At 41.0% G+C, this 16,408-nt stretch overlaps 1 protein-coding gene across 4 annotated transcripts in view; it reads left to right on the top strand.

Annotated features, from left to right (window-relative positions):
- Positions 1 to 12,533, top strand: part of cep128 (centrosomal protein 128) — a 38,008-nt gene extending 25,475 nt beyond the window's left edge. For 3 of the 4 annotated variants that reach the window (XM_011491480.3, XM_011491481.3, XM_020714502.2), the window contains exons 18-24: positions 871 to 930; positions 2,083 to 2,275; positions 4,450 to 4,499; positions 5,458 to 5,481; positions 9,370 to 9,447; positions 9,952 to 10,065; positions 11,679 to 12,533. In XM_011491480.3, coding sequence (XP_011489782.3) covers positions 871 to 930; positions 2,083 to 2,275; positions 4,450 to 4,499; positions 5,458 to 5,481; positions 9,370 to 9,447; positions 9,952 to 10,065; positions 11,679 to 11,789 — 630 coding nt within the window. In that variant the 3' untranslated portion in view covers positions 11,790 to 12,533. The remainder of the gene's footprint in view (positions 1 to 870; positions 931 to 2,082; positions 2,276 to 4,449; positions 4,500 to 5,457; positions 5,482 to 9,369; positions 9,448 to 9,951; positions 10,066 to 11,678) is intronic. The other variant, XM_004083536.4, reaches the window with a different exon arrangement.
- Positions 12,534 to 16,408: the final 3,875 nt, after the last annotated feature.

Here is a 16,408-nt window from a genome sequence, read left to right as displayed (position 1 = left end):
GATAGCAACGCGTAAATTGGAGACTTTGGAACACAGAAGCCCAAAGTACGGCTTTATGCGCGTATAGATAGACTTGGTGCTTGGCCGCATGTTGCTGAAGGCGGTATTAACGTAGCTTAAGAATGAACTCAGCTGTCTGTAATGTCACAAAGAACAAAGTGCAAACCAGAGAGGCTGCAGAGGCAGTGGAGCTCTGATTCTGGAATCCCTCAGCTTCCATGTTCCATTCACGTGTTTGGGTCATGATGACCATCTCATGTGAGAAGCTAATGAGGAACACAGCCAGTTACCGAAATTAACAGGATCCTTCACGCGTCTGTGGCTGCAGAGCAAGAAGTGAAACAGCCTCTCCAATGAGACCCATAAAGCAATGCCACTGTGATTATTGCGTATCTGTCTTTTTGCGTTAGGAGAGTGTGTCTGTCTGTGTCATCTTGTGTGTCTGTCTGTGTCAGCAGTCATTAAGAGCTGGCAGTCAGTTTGCATTACTGAAGCTGACAGGCTCGTCTGGGTGGAATGGCTACACGGTCCCAGAGCTCATTGTTATGAAACCCACTGCCTGTTAGAAAAGGTGTGTGCGCACCTGTGCATGTGTGTGTGCTTTTCAGCACCATCATGCCAATGTAAGCTGGCACAAACTGCCGCTCAAAATAAAGTTGTTTTTTTTTTATTCTCCCCGTGTCCACGTTTGTATCCACCTTTCTGCGGTTTTCACCTCCGCTTCTCTCGTAAAGCTGACAGTCATGGGATGCAGATTTTCAAATGAGCTGAAATGATTCTGTGGTGCAGTGCAGACTTTTAAAAAGCAGGACTGTGGACAGAGTGATAACAAAGAAACTTTCATTTCTCTCTGTGCTGCTGCTCTAACAGGCAATCTACCAGAGACCTGGATTAGTGAAAGATCCCCACCGCTGGTTAGCAGAGACAAAGGTATTTACATTCCATGACTTATGGTTTCTTCCTGTAGCTTTATCCTAATCCACTGCATAATGCGAAACACACCAACGCTCATCTTTTTTTGTTTGCTGCTAGTTTGCCTTTTCTCTGATTATTGACCAGCTGGTTGCACAGATCTGACTCTGTGCTTGTTTAGAAACACAAACTGCGATAAGTCACTTTATACCAACAGTAACATCATGGCATGAAAGCCATCGCTTCCTCACATCAGCATCTGAGTCCCTCGCCATGACGTCCACAGCACGTTTAGACATTTTGATTCATTTGAGCTGGAGCATCATTTCATCTACTGAGACAGCAGAGCAGCTCTTCATGAAATGTGAGACAATCGGCTTTCAGTGTCGTGGATTTATAATTCACGAGTCAAATGATGTTCAAATAAAAGCTCAACATCTCTGAAGAAAAATACAAAAGGCTATAAAATCCCTTTGCAGCTTCAGTGCAACAGAGCTAGCAGACGTCATCATTTATATCAGACCTGTTTTTTCTTACTACTCATTTGAACTTAGTATGATGCATTCAATGAAAAAGGAAAATCTGTTTTTTTTTTAAGATATTCTTTCGAGTTTTTTAAAATAATGTTTTCCAGTGTTTTTCAAAATATCTTTTTGTTTTTGTGAATTTTTTTTGCTTTGGTAAAAAAAAAATTGTAAAAACAATTTTTTTATTTTAAATTTTTTTCCCCCTGGTTTTAGAATTTTTTTGTGGTGTTTTTTTTTGAGAAAACGTTATGTCATGTGTGTTTTTTTTTAAATATATTTTTGTTGCAGTGTATTTAGGGGGACTATTTTATAAATATTATTTTTTGTGTGTTTTTCCCACCTAAATTGATTGTTTTTTCTTACATTTTTTTTCCTGCTGTTTTTCGAAATAATTTTTTCCATGGTACCGACCGACCGACCGACCGACCGACATGTCATCCTAGCAGCCATAGTTTCCACATGTTTTTAGTTCTCATCTTGTTTCCATTCTGGCCTTTTCACAGTAAACAAGTTGAACTCCATCCGAGCAAACAAATTTAGTTTAGTTCTAAAGACCAGAACAATCTGATCCAATAAGTCATCAATCATTCATCTGCTGTGTTCTACGGTAACCTGTCCTCTCATTTTTTGCTTAACCGACCAGACTAAGCTGCGCTGGCTGTGTGAAGAAGTGCGAGAGCACGACGCCAAAGCCCAGCGCTGGAAGAAGCAGCACCAACAGACCAAAGATCAGCTGAAAGCCCTGCGGCAGAGCCGGGACTCGGAACAGGCCGTTCTCCTGCAGCGCCTGCACCAGCAGGAGAAGCTGCTGGAGGCGCTTGGCGCTGAAAAGAAAGGTGGTGTTTCATGAGGAAGACACGGTGAAGTTTCTGCACATACAACCTGTCGTTTAAAACCACATGAGTTCAAATTAGGCACAGACAGCACAGACCAAGACTAGAAAACAATAAATCCACTGACCAAATGAATCAAGTAGAGCCCAAAGTTTTTATAGAATAGTGGATTTTTTTAGAGTGCATGTTTATTTTCTTAGGGCTGATATTTGGCTTTTAGAAAATCATCGAGGTGCCTATTTAATTTGAACTGGTTAGCCCCTCTAGCTTCCACTTAAAAGCACTTTATCGGTAAATGTTTTCTGTGTGAGACGCCGGCTGTTTACTATCCTTCAAAGCTGGTCCTGTGCTCCCTGTTAGCTCCTCTAAAATGATTCTGCACTGCACGTGTAGATAAGACCGGGATTCGAGAACCTTCCACAGCTTTCATGCAGCGATAGGACAGAGTGCGAGTCAGCAAAGATAGCAGAAGGTTACTATTACTGTCTGTGCTGCTGCTCTTAAAGTTCAATGTGGACTTGAAGGGAAGACACTCTGAAAGTTAGTTCCTCTGGGAGAAACAGCGTTCTTGAGGGTTTCAGTGAGGAGTTTTTGTCGTTTGTCGGGGCGGCAGCCTTAAAAGGTCTTAGATCTAATGAAACTAAAACAAGTCTCGTCTTAAGTTCTGGTGAATGGGTGTTACATGTTTTTCTCATCAACGCCATGGGACTTTTTCACCGAAAAAAAAGTAACATTCGAAGATGACCTGTGCCAGAAAGTCATGAATTGGTTGTAAATCGCTTCACCTCAGCTAGCTAATAAGCTAATGGTCGTCATGGCAGCAAAAAGGGAAAGTGCTAATTCACGAAGAAATGCCACCAAAAAAAGGGATTAGTTAGTGGTTGAAACCAGTTTGTAGAAATATCTATGAAGCGAACTGCACAGTTAAAACTTGGAAAAATAGATTATCAAGTCAGTCACATCAAAGTCGAAGCTCTTGTCAGCGAAGTACCAAAAGAGAATAAAATAAATCTCTTTAGGTTTAAGGTACTTTTTAGAGGCCATGTCCTAAAACAGTGTTTTTCAACCTTTTCTGAGCCACGGCACACTTTAACCTTAAAAAAAAATCCCGCGGCACACCAGCATCCAAAAATTAAAAAGAAAAAAGGAGAAACTCATAGTCTGTATTGATCTACAGCCCCTCCGCAATCTCACATGCATTTTTGAGATAATTGTTGCAGAAAAAGCTGAAAACTGCAGCTGTTTTTTCTAAAAGATGCAATAAAAGATAAGTTAGAAGATTTAAAAACAGTTTGATGTGTGTTCGTTAGTTTCAAGACGTTTAACAACAGATCTCCGTATGCGCTGTCACTCTCACAACCCAATGCATCATGGGAGATGTAGTGCATAAAACGGCCGGAGATTGCTTTTCGGAGCTTCATTGTTTTGTTCACTTGTTCCACGGTCTGATACCGGATTCTGTGGAAAGCTACACCGCTAAAGACGAGCTTTAGCTGCTATTTTTTTTAGAACTGAGCGACTTTATGAGCTAAATCGGGACAAGGAAGTGAAGACTTTAACCACTTCTGATTTGTCAGACTGATGACATGTGATTAAGCCTTCAAGAATGATTGGTGGAGACAGTTAAAGGGACGGGACGTTTCCAAAATACAGCCGAAGGTGCAGCTGAATTGCGGTACCTTATCAAAATGTCTTTAATAAAATAAAATAAACGCAAAGAAAAAGTTTTTTATGATCTTTTATATTCCTAACTCCTCAGTGTTTTATCAGGGCCTGTTTGGATGAACAGAGAGCTGAAATCATGGAGATGGAAAATGTTTTTAGATCAGTTAATGAGGGCAATTTCCCACGGCACACTTGACCATCTCTCACGGCACACTAGTGTGCCGCGGCACACTGGTTGAAAAACACTGTCCTAAAATATGATATGTCAGCATTGAGATAGAGATGTACAGATTCCTGGTGTTTGTTTCTATCTGTTTAGGTTTTATGTTTATCCTCTCAGAGTAGAGACATGAATCTTCAAACAAAAACGTACAAATCAGTGTGTCACCAGTGAAGTGTTGTGTTGCGGTTACATTGTTGTTTGAAGTGATCCATCGTTGGCCACACATCGTTATCTTTAAAGCTAACAGGGATCTGTAAACATTTAATTAAAACTGAGGTTTTTGTTTCAGAGCTGCTGGAAAAGAGTCGCAGGAAAGAAGAAGAAACGAGAAGCCTCCAGGTCAGCGCCGTCTCTTTATTAAGAGGGCTTCAGTACTGTCACACTATACAATCTCAGTTTGCTGCTGCTCTTTTATTCCTACTCACTTAAATTTCCCTTATTTGAGGAGACAATTTTTGTTTGTCTCAAACTGTTTTTCTTTTTTAAATGTTCAAATAGTTTGCGGTGCTGCAGGAAGCTGGATTCTGTGCCCCGGACATTACCGAGCACTAATGGGCTGACAGACTCTTCCTGCCTCGCTCGGAAAAGTATCTAATTACTGTAGACACCGAGCCTTGCTTTTTCAAAGCCTCATAAGGCCTGCCGTCTGTATTTGAATGCAGCTGCACTTGGCAGGCCACCCACACACCTTTTCTGGTGTGGACTGGCCACGGGCATCTCACACACACTTTGTTTCTGCATCAAACAGCAAAGCTCACAAATAAATGATCTAATCTCTCCAAGCAGTGCGTGTTTTGATCTGCGGTTGCACGATAGCGCTCGTCAAAGCCGGTTGGCCCTCTGAGACGCTGCCCAGCGTTTAGCCGTTTCAAGAGGAGGAGAGGAAACGACGGATTTGGCGCAAATAGGAGGAAAACGAGGGACTGAAAATGAGTTAAAGGGAAGCGAGGGATGAACGGATGTGAAAAAAAGTTCCCCTGTTAGGAACCGTCAGCGTTTCACACGCCGGGGGAAAGAGGCAGGTGTGCGTTTTGAGTGGCAGATGAGAGGCAAAGCATCGCATATGCATCACTGGAGAGGGAACATCAGTCAGACGCTGGCCCGACCACAAGAGTATTTGGTCTTTGTGAGCATCGCTTTGCATGATAACAAGCAGACTTTTTTCCTCCTCTTTTCCTTTACCTGATATGTGTTTCTGTTTTCTAAACCTAACTCGATCATAACTTTAAGTGTCATTGAGTTTTATGCTTTTATACACATGTGATGTCATATTCCTGTGTTTTGATGTTTCTTTTAGGATCGGGTTTGGCATCTGGAGAAGGTAAGGCTTCATGTTTAGGGGAAAAACATTTTGTCTTCTTTTTACAGTTTTGTCATTTTATTTAATTGTGTTTCGAAAAAAGGCCAAGAGGTTTGATTCTTTTGGTCAAACCGATAGACTGTAAATGATAACTGGACTGAGCGACCCTGCCAAAGCCCCAGAGACTTCTATAGAGGAAAAGACAGCTATGAATCAGCCATTCTATTGGTCAGAATAACCAATCTGTCACAAGAACAGGCAGGCGGCTGAATCCAGCTGCAGCAAGTTTTATTAGCTCAGCTAAAAGTCCACAAAGCTAAATCAGGGTCAGGCAGGCAGGGGTCGATAACAGGCATAGGTTCATCAGAGGAGAGACAGGGTAATCAGGATCCAGGCAAGAGTCAGGGCAGGCAAACAGAAGATCAGCTCCAAATAACGAGAGTCAGGTGTGTGGCATCCAGGAAGTGTGCGCTGGGGTTGCTGGGAGATGTAGTGTGTTTACAACTCTGGAGACAATTCCCGCCGGTGACCAGAGGGGGAGACGGAGCTCTGTCGTCTGACACATTCTTACTCTGAAAACTTTTTTTTTTTTAACATATTCTTGATATATCCTTTATTTTTTCTGAGGTGCAAGTGATTCAAATTGTAAACTGGCCAATCAGATGCCCCCCCCCCCCCCGCGTCCATTTGACAGATTTCGTGTAGCCTTCTTTTAAGTGGTAGGGCTGTGGCCTTCCAACAAGCTCACTTCTGATTGGCAAAAAGTGGTTGTCATAGAAATGGGGTTGCATCAGCGGTGAAATCACAATTTATTGACAATTTCTGGTTCTAACATGGCGATGTCTACATGGCAAAAAAAAAGGCGACTGAATGGGCTCAAGTTCGTTGGCGCTGGAAGTGTTATGCCACACTCACTCAGTCCAGTACTCGTTGACTGCATAGTCAATGGTCAAAACATCATCACAGCATGTTTAACACCAAGGACTGAGCTGTATTGACAGTAATTGATCTCCTGGTCTTCAATCTTTATACCCACCACTGTTCTTAATCAACCCTTTTTATCCTAAAAGAAGGAAAAACAACCACTTTAATGTAATGCTTCAACCTTAAATTAACCAGGAATGAAAAATGAAAAGAAATACTTCATATCACCTCCAGTTCACACTTTTTTCTGCTTGCTGCGCCTACATAGTGGAGAGAGGCGCTGACCCGTGTTCACTTATCCATTTGACTGGTGTGTCCATGTGGCTCACAGTGCTGCAGCCAGTGGGATGCCTCCATAACAGCCGGCTCTGTTTATGCCCAAACGCTTCATCTGGATAAAAACAGGAAAGCTATTAAAACGCTCTGCCGCTGAAGTCACTTTGTGATTAAAGGTTATACTGAATGTTTCAGAACAGAAACCCGTGAGGCAGCATGGCATCATCTGTGTTGACTCTCACACATTTCAAAAACCCCATTAACCAGAGAAGACGCCACGTTCGCAACATTGGCGTTTGAAGAGCAGCAGAGTTTAGATTCCAGTGAAACGTCAAAGAAAAACGGATAAATATGTCTTTTTAGGTGCTAAAAGGGTAAACTATGGCAAACCACATTTTATGTATTAATTGAAGTACTGTAATTATACATTTCCAGCCAGAGCACTCAAACCAATGTCATCTAAGAAATACAAGTCCTGACAATTTCTAAGTTTAGCTTACATAAAAGTAAATTCCATTACCTTGAACTTTATGTGATATTTTATTTAGCTATGAGGAAAGAGATTAAGATTAACTAACAGAATCATCAGACGGTCAATAGGAAAAACAGTGAGCCAATTACCTTATTTAAGGCGATATGTGCACCGTATACGCGATCAAAAAGTTATTCATGGGTGGTGCATGCGTGAAAAGTACCTTAGACATACGTGGAACAGTCGTGGAAAACCTCAAACTTGCATCCCGCAAAAGTCACGCACAATTGCTTAAGATTTACATGATAGTTTCATATATAATACGTAAATTTTGTAGAAACTGCGTAGTACTCAACAATCTTCGACGGGCATCTATGCAAATTGACGAACGCGAGAAACACGCATGAATTACGTAAATCGCACATGAATCACAAAGACCGAAATTTCATTTGAGAAAAAAGCGCAAAATGTACTTAGAGGCCCCTTTTAAAAGTTTTTTTTTTTTTTGCTTGCTTTCAGTGAACATGTCATGAAAATCACTTCTTTTTTTTTTTTACTTTGCTGTACATAAATAAATAAAAAAACATCATACAGTTTATCAACCCATAAGAACTCAGACCCAATATTCCTTAGAAATAAAATCATGTAGAATATACCACAAACTAAGTGGAGCACAGAACATCTCTCTGATGTTTTTCTGTTAAACTGATGTCTCCATGTGTTCCTCAGGGTTATATACAGTACTACTAAATCAAGTGTTAAGAAAAACTCATAAATGGCACCATCAATCTATATAGTATCATTCCAGAAGCAAAGCAGCAGTAGAATTCCTATATGTGTACTCCAAATCAAATGCTAGTGCTGTAAAAGACAACCTTGTCAATAAAAATGTTCATTTGGGATCAAAATGACCTCTTTGTCTAACTAGATTCAGTGTTGGTTTCACTGTAGCTCTGCCCCTTCACCGACAGTTTAAGACGATAAAACAACCAAAACACTGACTTATTTATTTGTTTTTGTCACTGGTACAGTTTTAAAAAGTACAACAGTCCTACACTGAAACAATATTTTACCATATTAAAGTGTAAGACTACTACAAAATACAAAATATTATATCAAAATAGTATTTAAACTCATCCAGGATCCCAGAACCCACCGACATTATTTCCATGAACCTGCACTCAGGTACATTCTATCACTTTATCTAAAATGGTACGTTGGATAAACAGGACAACTGCAACACGTTTCCACTAAAGCAGAGGCTTTAGGATTATTCTTTTTTTGCACCTGACCTACTTTTCTGAAATGGAATTTGCTCTCTTTTCAACAGAACCATTATTTCTGCATTTATTTTAATAACAACTGTCGTGGAAAATAAATAAAAAACATGTCAAAAGCCTTTTTGACTTTCCAGATGTGAAAAGATGTCTTTTCTGACATCTGCTTTGCTAAAGGTGCAAAAGTTACAATGAGCTTTCAAAATAAAAGAACACAAGCTATTAACAAACAAATGTGACAAAGAATTGTTTTCTACTACGCGTTTACACGTTGTTTAGATGGTTTAGATGGGGTACAGACAACTATGTGAAGACAAATTACTTCTTTTCGTTGAATGTATTTTCCAGCGCTGGTTAATATTTCAGAAGTTCTGCAGGGCTCTAAAAAAAAAAAACAAACGAGCACAATTGTATGTTAATGCTCATCATTCGGTTTCCAAAGACGGAACACAATTTTTATGCAAAGTGTTAGACTCCACACTCTGTCATGGAGGAGGACATTAATAATGGAGGACAGTACGTGGATCAGTTTTCGCTTTAGGCCCCGGTTCCTCTGTTCGTGCCGTCATCATCTGTGTTAATATAAAGGTGTCAGTCAGCTCTTCAGAGCAGCCGGAGCCTGCAGACATCTGATCCAGCTGCGCAGCTGTCATAAGCCATCATGCCTTCACATCAGCTTAAAAGGACGGAGAGCAACGTCTCGTTTCTCTACACTTCATTGATTTTTGTTTTTCTTCCTTTGCTTCTCATTCTTTCATCGTTTTTTTGCTGGTTAGATAGGAGAACTGCTGACGTGGAAGTAGCTGCAGAGAACTGAACTGCAGTGTAGCCCTAAAGTTTCCCTACACACTTGCCTTCCATTCGATCCTTTTCCTGGTTGCATCGCTATCATTATCCGCACTGACGAGCACCACCAAAATTCCGTTTTCATTTTGACACCTTTGTTCTTGTGGTTTTCAGCAAACCAGACAAACCCTGGATCATCTGGAGACGTTACCAGAGGACAACCTTCTGTTGGAACATTTCAAAGACTTGGAGGTGGGTTCACAGTAGAGGTGTTCCGATCCAATCGGGATTAGGGAATTTTTATGATAGGATTTTTTTTGATCGTGTATTTGAAGCTTCTCATTTGAAAGAAATGCCCGGAGCACGACGTTTTATCGTTGTAAAGCATGGCACAATAGGAAACCAATTTGAGCCGTAAGCGCACAGAAACAGTTTGGTAAAGTTAGCTCTACCGCGGCCGTGTTGCAGCGATAGGAGGAAATGTATGTATTTTTTAAAATCCTGTTAAAGTGCTTCATACATAGAGATGATGATGATTGTTGAAGTTACTGAACAGAAGTTCAATGTTCAAGTGTGAAATGAAAAGAAGGTTACCAAATTAAAAAAAACAGAAAACTTGGATCTCTTTATTAAAATTGTTCTTTTTTTATGTCACAAAAGTTTCTTAAAATCAAAGGACTTCTGATAAATGTGATGAAGACATCGGAAGGGCTTGTTGTCTGGTTGCGCCTTGACGGGCATTTGTGGTGTGTTCAGGCGTCGCAGCAGCAGAAGGAGATCGTGGAGGAGCGCTACTCCAAGCACAAGGAGGTGGTCAGGGATCTGCAGCAGCAGCTGGATGAGTCCAAACGGCGAATGCAGGAATATAAAGTATGAAGGAGCATTTCTAAAAGCTGACAGGAAGCTGTTCTTCCAGACTGTTTCTGTTACCTCTAATAATTGCTCTGCTTGTTTAAAAACTGCAGCGGCTCCGATAACGGGAGTCTGACTTTGAAAGCCATTTATGAGTCGAGCTCACCCACACAGTTGTCAGTGTGCTCCGCACCTAATTTGCAACTTGTATGAATAAATGAATAATTTCACGTGGGGTAATGTATCATAGATGGCCAGAGAGAGAACAAGTGTGAGCTCAAACAACACTAGAATATTACCAGACTGTTAATTGATGTAAAGCAATTATGTTCTTTGCTGCAAAGCAGCCATGGGAACCATTAAGACGTCACCTCTGACGGCTGATTGCCATCGGCGCTGTGCAACCTCGTCGGAACAGTCGTGGAGTCACTTTTCAGTCATTCTGATGAGCCTGCTGCTTTGCAGAGCCACTCTGTCCAGAGGTTGCATCAGCGGAACAGCTGTCGACTACTCGAGGTTCCTTTGACAGGAACGCAGATCGAAGGAGTTTCCATCCAGGTTTCACTTTGATCTGTGAAAGCTTTGGCCTGAGTCTTCCAGAGGCTTTCCAGGAAGATTTCAAAAGTATTTGGAGATAACTGTTGCAAAGAACACTTCAGGATAAGTTACGCTCTTAAAGATCCACTCCGATCATCCTTTGATCTTCTTTAAAAAGCGTTCTAAGTGGTCGTTTAATTGAAATGATGTCGTTCTTAGCCAAAATCTGTGTTGTTTTCTAGAACCTAGTCTCTGCAGGAGCTCATTAGAAGTTTGCCTCTGAGTTGTGGACTGTAGGCGTGGAGCACCCCCCTTTCCATCATCCTTTTGTTTACACACTCTCCAGCTAACTTACAGCCCCTCACACCCCCAACCTAACATCATCTGTACAAGTAAAATGGCGAGCAGCGTCGGAAGCTGTCCAGTTTGGAGCCAGATTCAAACTCAGACGAGGAAAACAAAAACGTTCATGGATCTAGTCGTCTAAAAGTGGATGCATCAAAGCAGGGAGCTTGTGGCCCCGCCCAGCGTATTTCCTACATCACAAATAATCGATATTTTTTTTTTTCATCTGCTCCTGATTCACAATGATTTAAATGAGGAAATACTCAGAAATGCAATTTTTGAGCATAAATTTCCTCATAAATGTCCCCCCACCATCAGAAAAACCCACAAGAACATGTTCAAAACACCAAAAACGTGATTTTCAGAGGAGATAAAGAGGAGATTTCACAGAGGAGATAAAGGACCAATGGAATTGCAGAGCTTTACTTTCCTTCTGTTGCTTTATTACATAAAAAACAAGTAGAAATGGAAAAGTTGGTGTAACCCTTGTGCTATCCTTGGCACTGGGAGTGGGGTCATCTGGACCCACTAGACAGTGCGCTAAACCGATTACATGAAATCTTTCCACCTTTATCCACCTTTGTCATGGTAGGAATAACACGTCAATGTAAGGGTGGGGTCATCTAAGATAGCACAAGGGTTAAGATGATCTCCAGCTGTGACCAGTCTGCTGTCTTATGATGACTAAGCAGAAAATGCAAAATACCTGTCGCTCAGTTATTTATTTATTGATTTCTTTCATTTTGAAGGAAGAGAAGTTGGACGCCACCTCCAGGAGCCTGAGACTGGCTGCTCTGTCGTCCTCCATCAAAAGCCCCGGCACCTTCCTGAGCAGTTCGCTGAGATCCGACTCTCATTAGGAGGCGATTTCCCGCATTTAACTCATCTCCAGCGCGAGGAGCCGAGGGCAGCCGCCACGCCGCGATGGTAAACCAACTCCAGCTGTGAGGCAGGGCGATGCGGAATTCATGCAGCGCGCTTTTACATTCTGCATAAGAGCGTCTTGTTAGCTCATTTATCACCATAAAGTTATAAGAAAATAGACTTTCAGGTGGTGCCTTTTCTGTGGCAGCTAAAGATGTCGCCAACAGCCCCTTTGCTGAAGCAGCTCCTTCTAAAATTGAAAAGGGACTCATCCGACATGCTAAAGACAGCATCTATTTATTTTTTAAACATCTGTCAGCTTGCTGCAGTACCTCAGGAACACTCAAAGACCCAAACGAGACCGGATCCGTCCAAAAACCAAACTGTGACCTGGGATTTTTATGTGATTTCTAAGCACTTTTATGGAATGTTTTTAAAATGTCTAACACTAAAGTAGTCCCACTGTTTTACCTACAGTTTACATCTGCAATCGAACCAATATATCTGTGCTAAACTGTTTTCTAAATGTAAATGTTCAACACAAAGGTGCCTAATAAACCCTGCAGTTGTTTTCTAATGTCATTTTTTATTTTGTTCTTATGTGAAACTTTTTAACGTTTTGAAAGTTTTTTTTTGTTTAATGCAGTAAATGACTGTTTTAAAAGAGAAACCAAAATGTTTTCTTTATGTAACTTTATTGAAAAGTGCACTGCAAATAAATATGCATTCAGCTAAACATGTACGCTTTGTGATTAATTCATGAAAAATACACCCTGCATGTTTTCTTATCTATGAGCTGCTGTTGGTTTATTTACCTTCCAACACATGAATGCAAACAAAAAGCAAGTCGACTGTTTTATATTTGCTTTTTATTGCTTATTTTTCATTCATTTCATTTTCACTTTTTCCCTTGACCTTAAATAATTACCAAATAAGAAAAACCCTCTGTTTGGCAAAGTATGTTTTTTATTCAAACAAAATGGCACATTTAACACTTGTGCTATCCTAGGCACTTTAACATTGGGAGTTGGGTCATCTAGACCCACTAGACAGTGCTCTGAACCTTTTTTCTTGAATGATTTGTGATCTTCACTGGTGTCCATGGATTACATGAAATCTTTCCACCTTTATCCACCTTTGTCATGGTAGGGAGAACACGTCAATGTAAGGGTGGGGTGGGGTCATCTAAGATAGCACAAGGGTTAATATTTCAGATCAAAGTCCATAACCAATTTTTTATTTAGACCAATTTTTTTCAGGTTTTAGATGTAATACAAATGTAATGACAATGCTGTTATTTTTGCATTTTGTCTGTAAACTGAATATGCAGCAGTGATTTCCATGTTTGATAATGTGCAGTTGATGCAGCTGTCCCTCCTGTCCCGCTGCCAGAATGACCTCCGCCCCCCTCCCCTCCTGGCACTGCATGCGAGAAACCATGGTGCTTCCATCAATTCCATGTACGTGTGTGAACCTTTGATGAATCACCTGAACACAGGCAGTGGCTGTTGGGTTGCTGTGGTGGTACGCACACTCCCGAAGGGGCTGTGAATGCGCAGAAGCAGGAAGAGGAAATAAAGTCACTTTTGAACATTTTGAAGTTTACCACACAAACTAACTGTTTTGTGAAGGTGAACCTCTGGATTGCCATGAATCCAGGTGACGTCTTGAAGTTGAGTCATGACATCAGCAGTTGTTTTCTTTTTCTCAAAACTTTAACTTTTTAAAATCCTCCTAAATGGTTTCCCTCCCTTCTGTCCCAGAACAAACTTTAGTATGAAAACGACTGATTTGGATTGAAACACCATGTTTGTTGTCCTTTATTTTCTACTCCAGCTCCACCACCAGAGCCTGCAGTACAGACCAAAAACACTCCATCAGGGCAATTTACTAATCATCCACCCTCCTCCTCCTCCTGCTGCCCTTTTATACACGTTTACCTTCTCCAGCACACCTGATAGTAATGACTGCATCATTATCAGGCTTCTGCTGCAGCAGGTGTGCAGGAACAGAGAGGAACATGCAGGAAGGGCAGAGTTTGACATGCAGAGCCTGTTGGTGGAAGTCAGAGTCTCTGAGCAAAACCTCCTGCAGTTGGGTTGAGTTTGCTGATCCACAAACAAACAAAAGAATCACAGAGGATGTGAACTGGTTTGAGTAAATCCTGGGATAATACAGTCTAAATGAGTCAATCAAAAATAATTGAAAATTGTTTTGATCCTATTTGTAACTATTTGGATTTGGTTAAAGTCCCACTCGGATCCTCTTTTGATCTATTTTCAAAGCGTTCCCAGTTGTCTTGTAACCCTTGTGCTATCTTCGATGACCCCCCCTTACATTGACGTGTTCTCCCTAACATGACAAAGGTGGATAAAGGTGGAAAGATTTCATGTAATCCATGGACACCAGTGAAGATCACAAATCATTGAAGAGAAAAGGTTCAGAGCACTGTCTAGTGGGTCTAGATGACCCAACTCCCAATGTTAAAGTGCCTAGGATAGCACAAGGGTTAAGAAAGTCCCGAGGTAGGAAATACCGCACACGTATGAATGAAAACGGGTGTGACTCAGAAGTAGGACCTGCCAGAGCTGCTGCCTAGACGGCAATGTGTCCACTGGGTGAGCAGCCGCTTTGCTGTTTGTTGTAGTGTTTCTGTGATGGCCTGTAAAAGCTTTTCGGTGGATGGAAGCAGCGATTTAAAGCCCAGATTAGCGCATTCATGTCTTGGCAGTTAATTAGGGCTGAGGAGTTAACAGAAAGCTTGGCTGCTGAGTGATGGAGCGGAACAGGAGGAGGAAGAGGACCCCATGCAGGGACGCACAAAAGTGAATTTAGTGTGTATGAGTATATTTTTTTTGCTAATTTGCACTTATTGAGGGCATGAATATGAATGTGTAAACCCACACGAGTGGAATTTCCTTCAAACTCCGGTTGGATCGAGGCCACAGAGCTCACATGCAGCAGATCTTTATGAGGTTTGTGTGCCCTTCAAAATGCCGGTCAGCAGACTCATATCTTACCTGTCAGGACTGATCAGCATCACCCTCACTGCCGCATTGCTTCAGTCTCTCATGAATCTTTACCGGTGGAGGGGAAAAATCTGTTTCCTAAAATGTTACAGAAGCAGGTTCTTTTTGTTTTTGTTTTTTAGCTCTCAAATAAAGCTATTGTTATTTGAAAGGAAAAACACGACAGATTTGGTCAGACTGGGTTTAAGCAATTCATTTAATGAGATAAAATTTAGCGACAGGTCAGTTGTCAGCCTTTTAATGCAGGAGGAGGCAATGCCGCTCCCCTGGAAAGCTTTGAATCCACGGGGAAAAGGCAGAGCGCCTGCCGTCAAACACAGAAAAAGCCATTTGGAAAAGCCATTAGTGAATGTAAATTGTTTTACTGTCAATTAAGATATGAATTATCTAGCCTAAATCAGAAGCAACTGATGTAATCTGCTAATTTGACTAAAAGTATAAGTAGTTTCTGCACATAAAATCCAATCTATAAACTTTATCCGCCAGTGATGGTTCATATGGATGCATTTCCTTTGCTTGTTGCTGTAAATTTTCGCCGTTGCAGGGGTTTGAGTCGGTGGACCAATGAGAGTTTGTTCTGCAGAGCATGTCCTTTAGAAAGATCACAAAAAGGAGTTTTAGAGATCATTTATTTCTTAAAGGAAATGCTTCCCTGCTGTGATGAGGCTTCAGTTCTCTTCGCTTCACCGGCTCTTGTTGATTCATCGTTCCATTAACCCTTGTGCTATCCTAGGCACTTTAACATTGGGAGTTGGGTCATCTAGACCCACTAGACAGTGCTCTGAACCTTTTTTCTTCAATGATTTGTGATCTTCACTGGTGTCCATGGATTACATGAAATCTTTCCACCTTTATCCACCTTTGTCATGGTAGGAATAACACATCAATGTAAGGGTGGGGTCATCTAAGATAGCACAAGGATTAATGTTTGAGTTACTAAGGGAGCTTAATTCCTTACGCTTTTATCAAATGTAAGCTACTAAAAACCTAAGCTTCTTGCAAGAAGCCCAACATTAGATCAATTGCAAATAAAATAAAAAATCCTAATTGTTATTTCTAATTTCTCAAATTTGTACCTGGACACTTTCCAATAAAAGCACAGAGTGGTCAATGCTGTGACTTTCTGTGCTTTCAGAGACAAACACATTGGTGCTAACATGTTTCTATAACCTTGTGCATTAGTGATCTTCTTATTTTTTATTTTTAGGGCACTACTTAGCAAAGCAGAGACATTAAATAATCATATCATTTCTCTAAAGTGACTTTCATTTTAGGAGTATTTTCATTGGTGTCCCTTGCTTGATTGTTTGGCAAATGCATAGTTTTTAGTTGTCTTTTCTGGTTTCCATGCTGTAGAGGCAAATGACGTTTTCAAAAATAAGTAGGAACAGCTCTAGTTTAAATGAAACCTGTAAGTAAAACTACAAAGCTGTCACAAATATAAAAACTAGGAGTGTGTAACCCTTGTGCTATCCTAGGCACTTTAACATTGGGAGTTGGGTCATCTAGACCCACTAGACAGTGCTCTGAACCTTTTTTCTTCAATGATTTGTGATCGTCACTGGTGTCCATGGATTACATGAAAT

This window comes from Oryzias latipes, chromosome 24 (genome assembly GCF_002234675.1).
Source record: "Oryzias latipes chromosome 24, ASM223467v1".
Classification (NCBI taxonomy): Eukaryota; Metazoa; Chordata; class Actinopteri; order Beloniformes; family Adrianichthyidae; genus Oryzias; species Oryzias latipes.
Note: the sequence above shows the minus strand (reverse complement) of the source record. Positions and strands in the feature narration are given on the sequence as shown.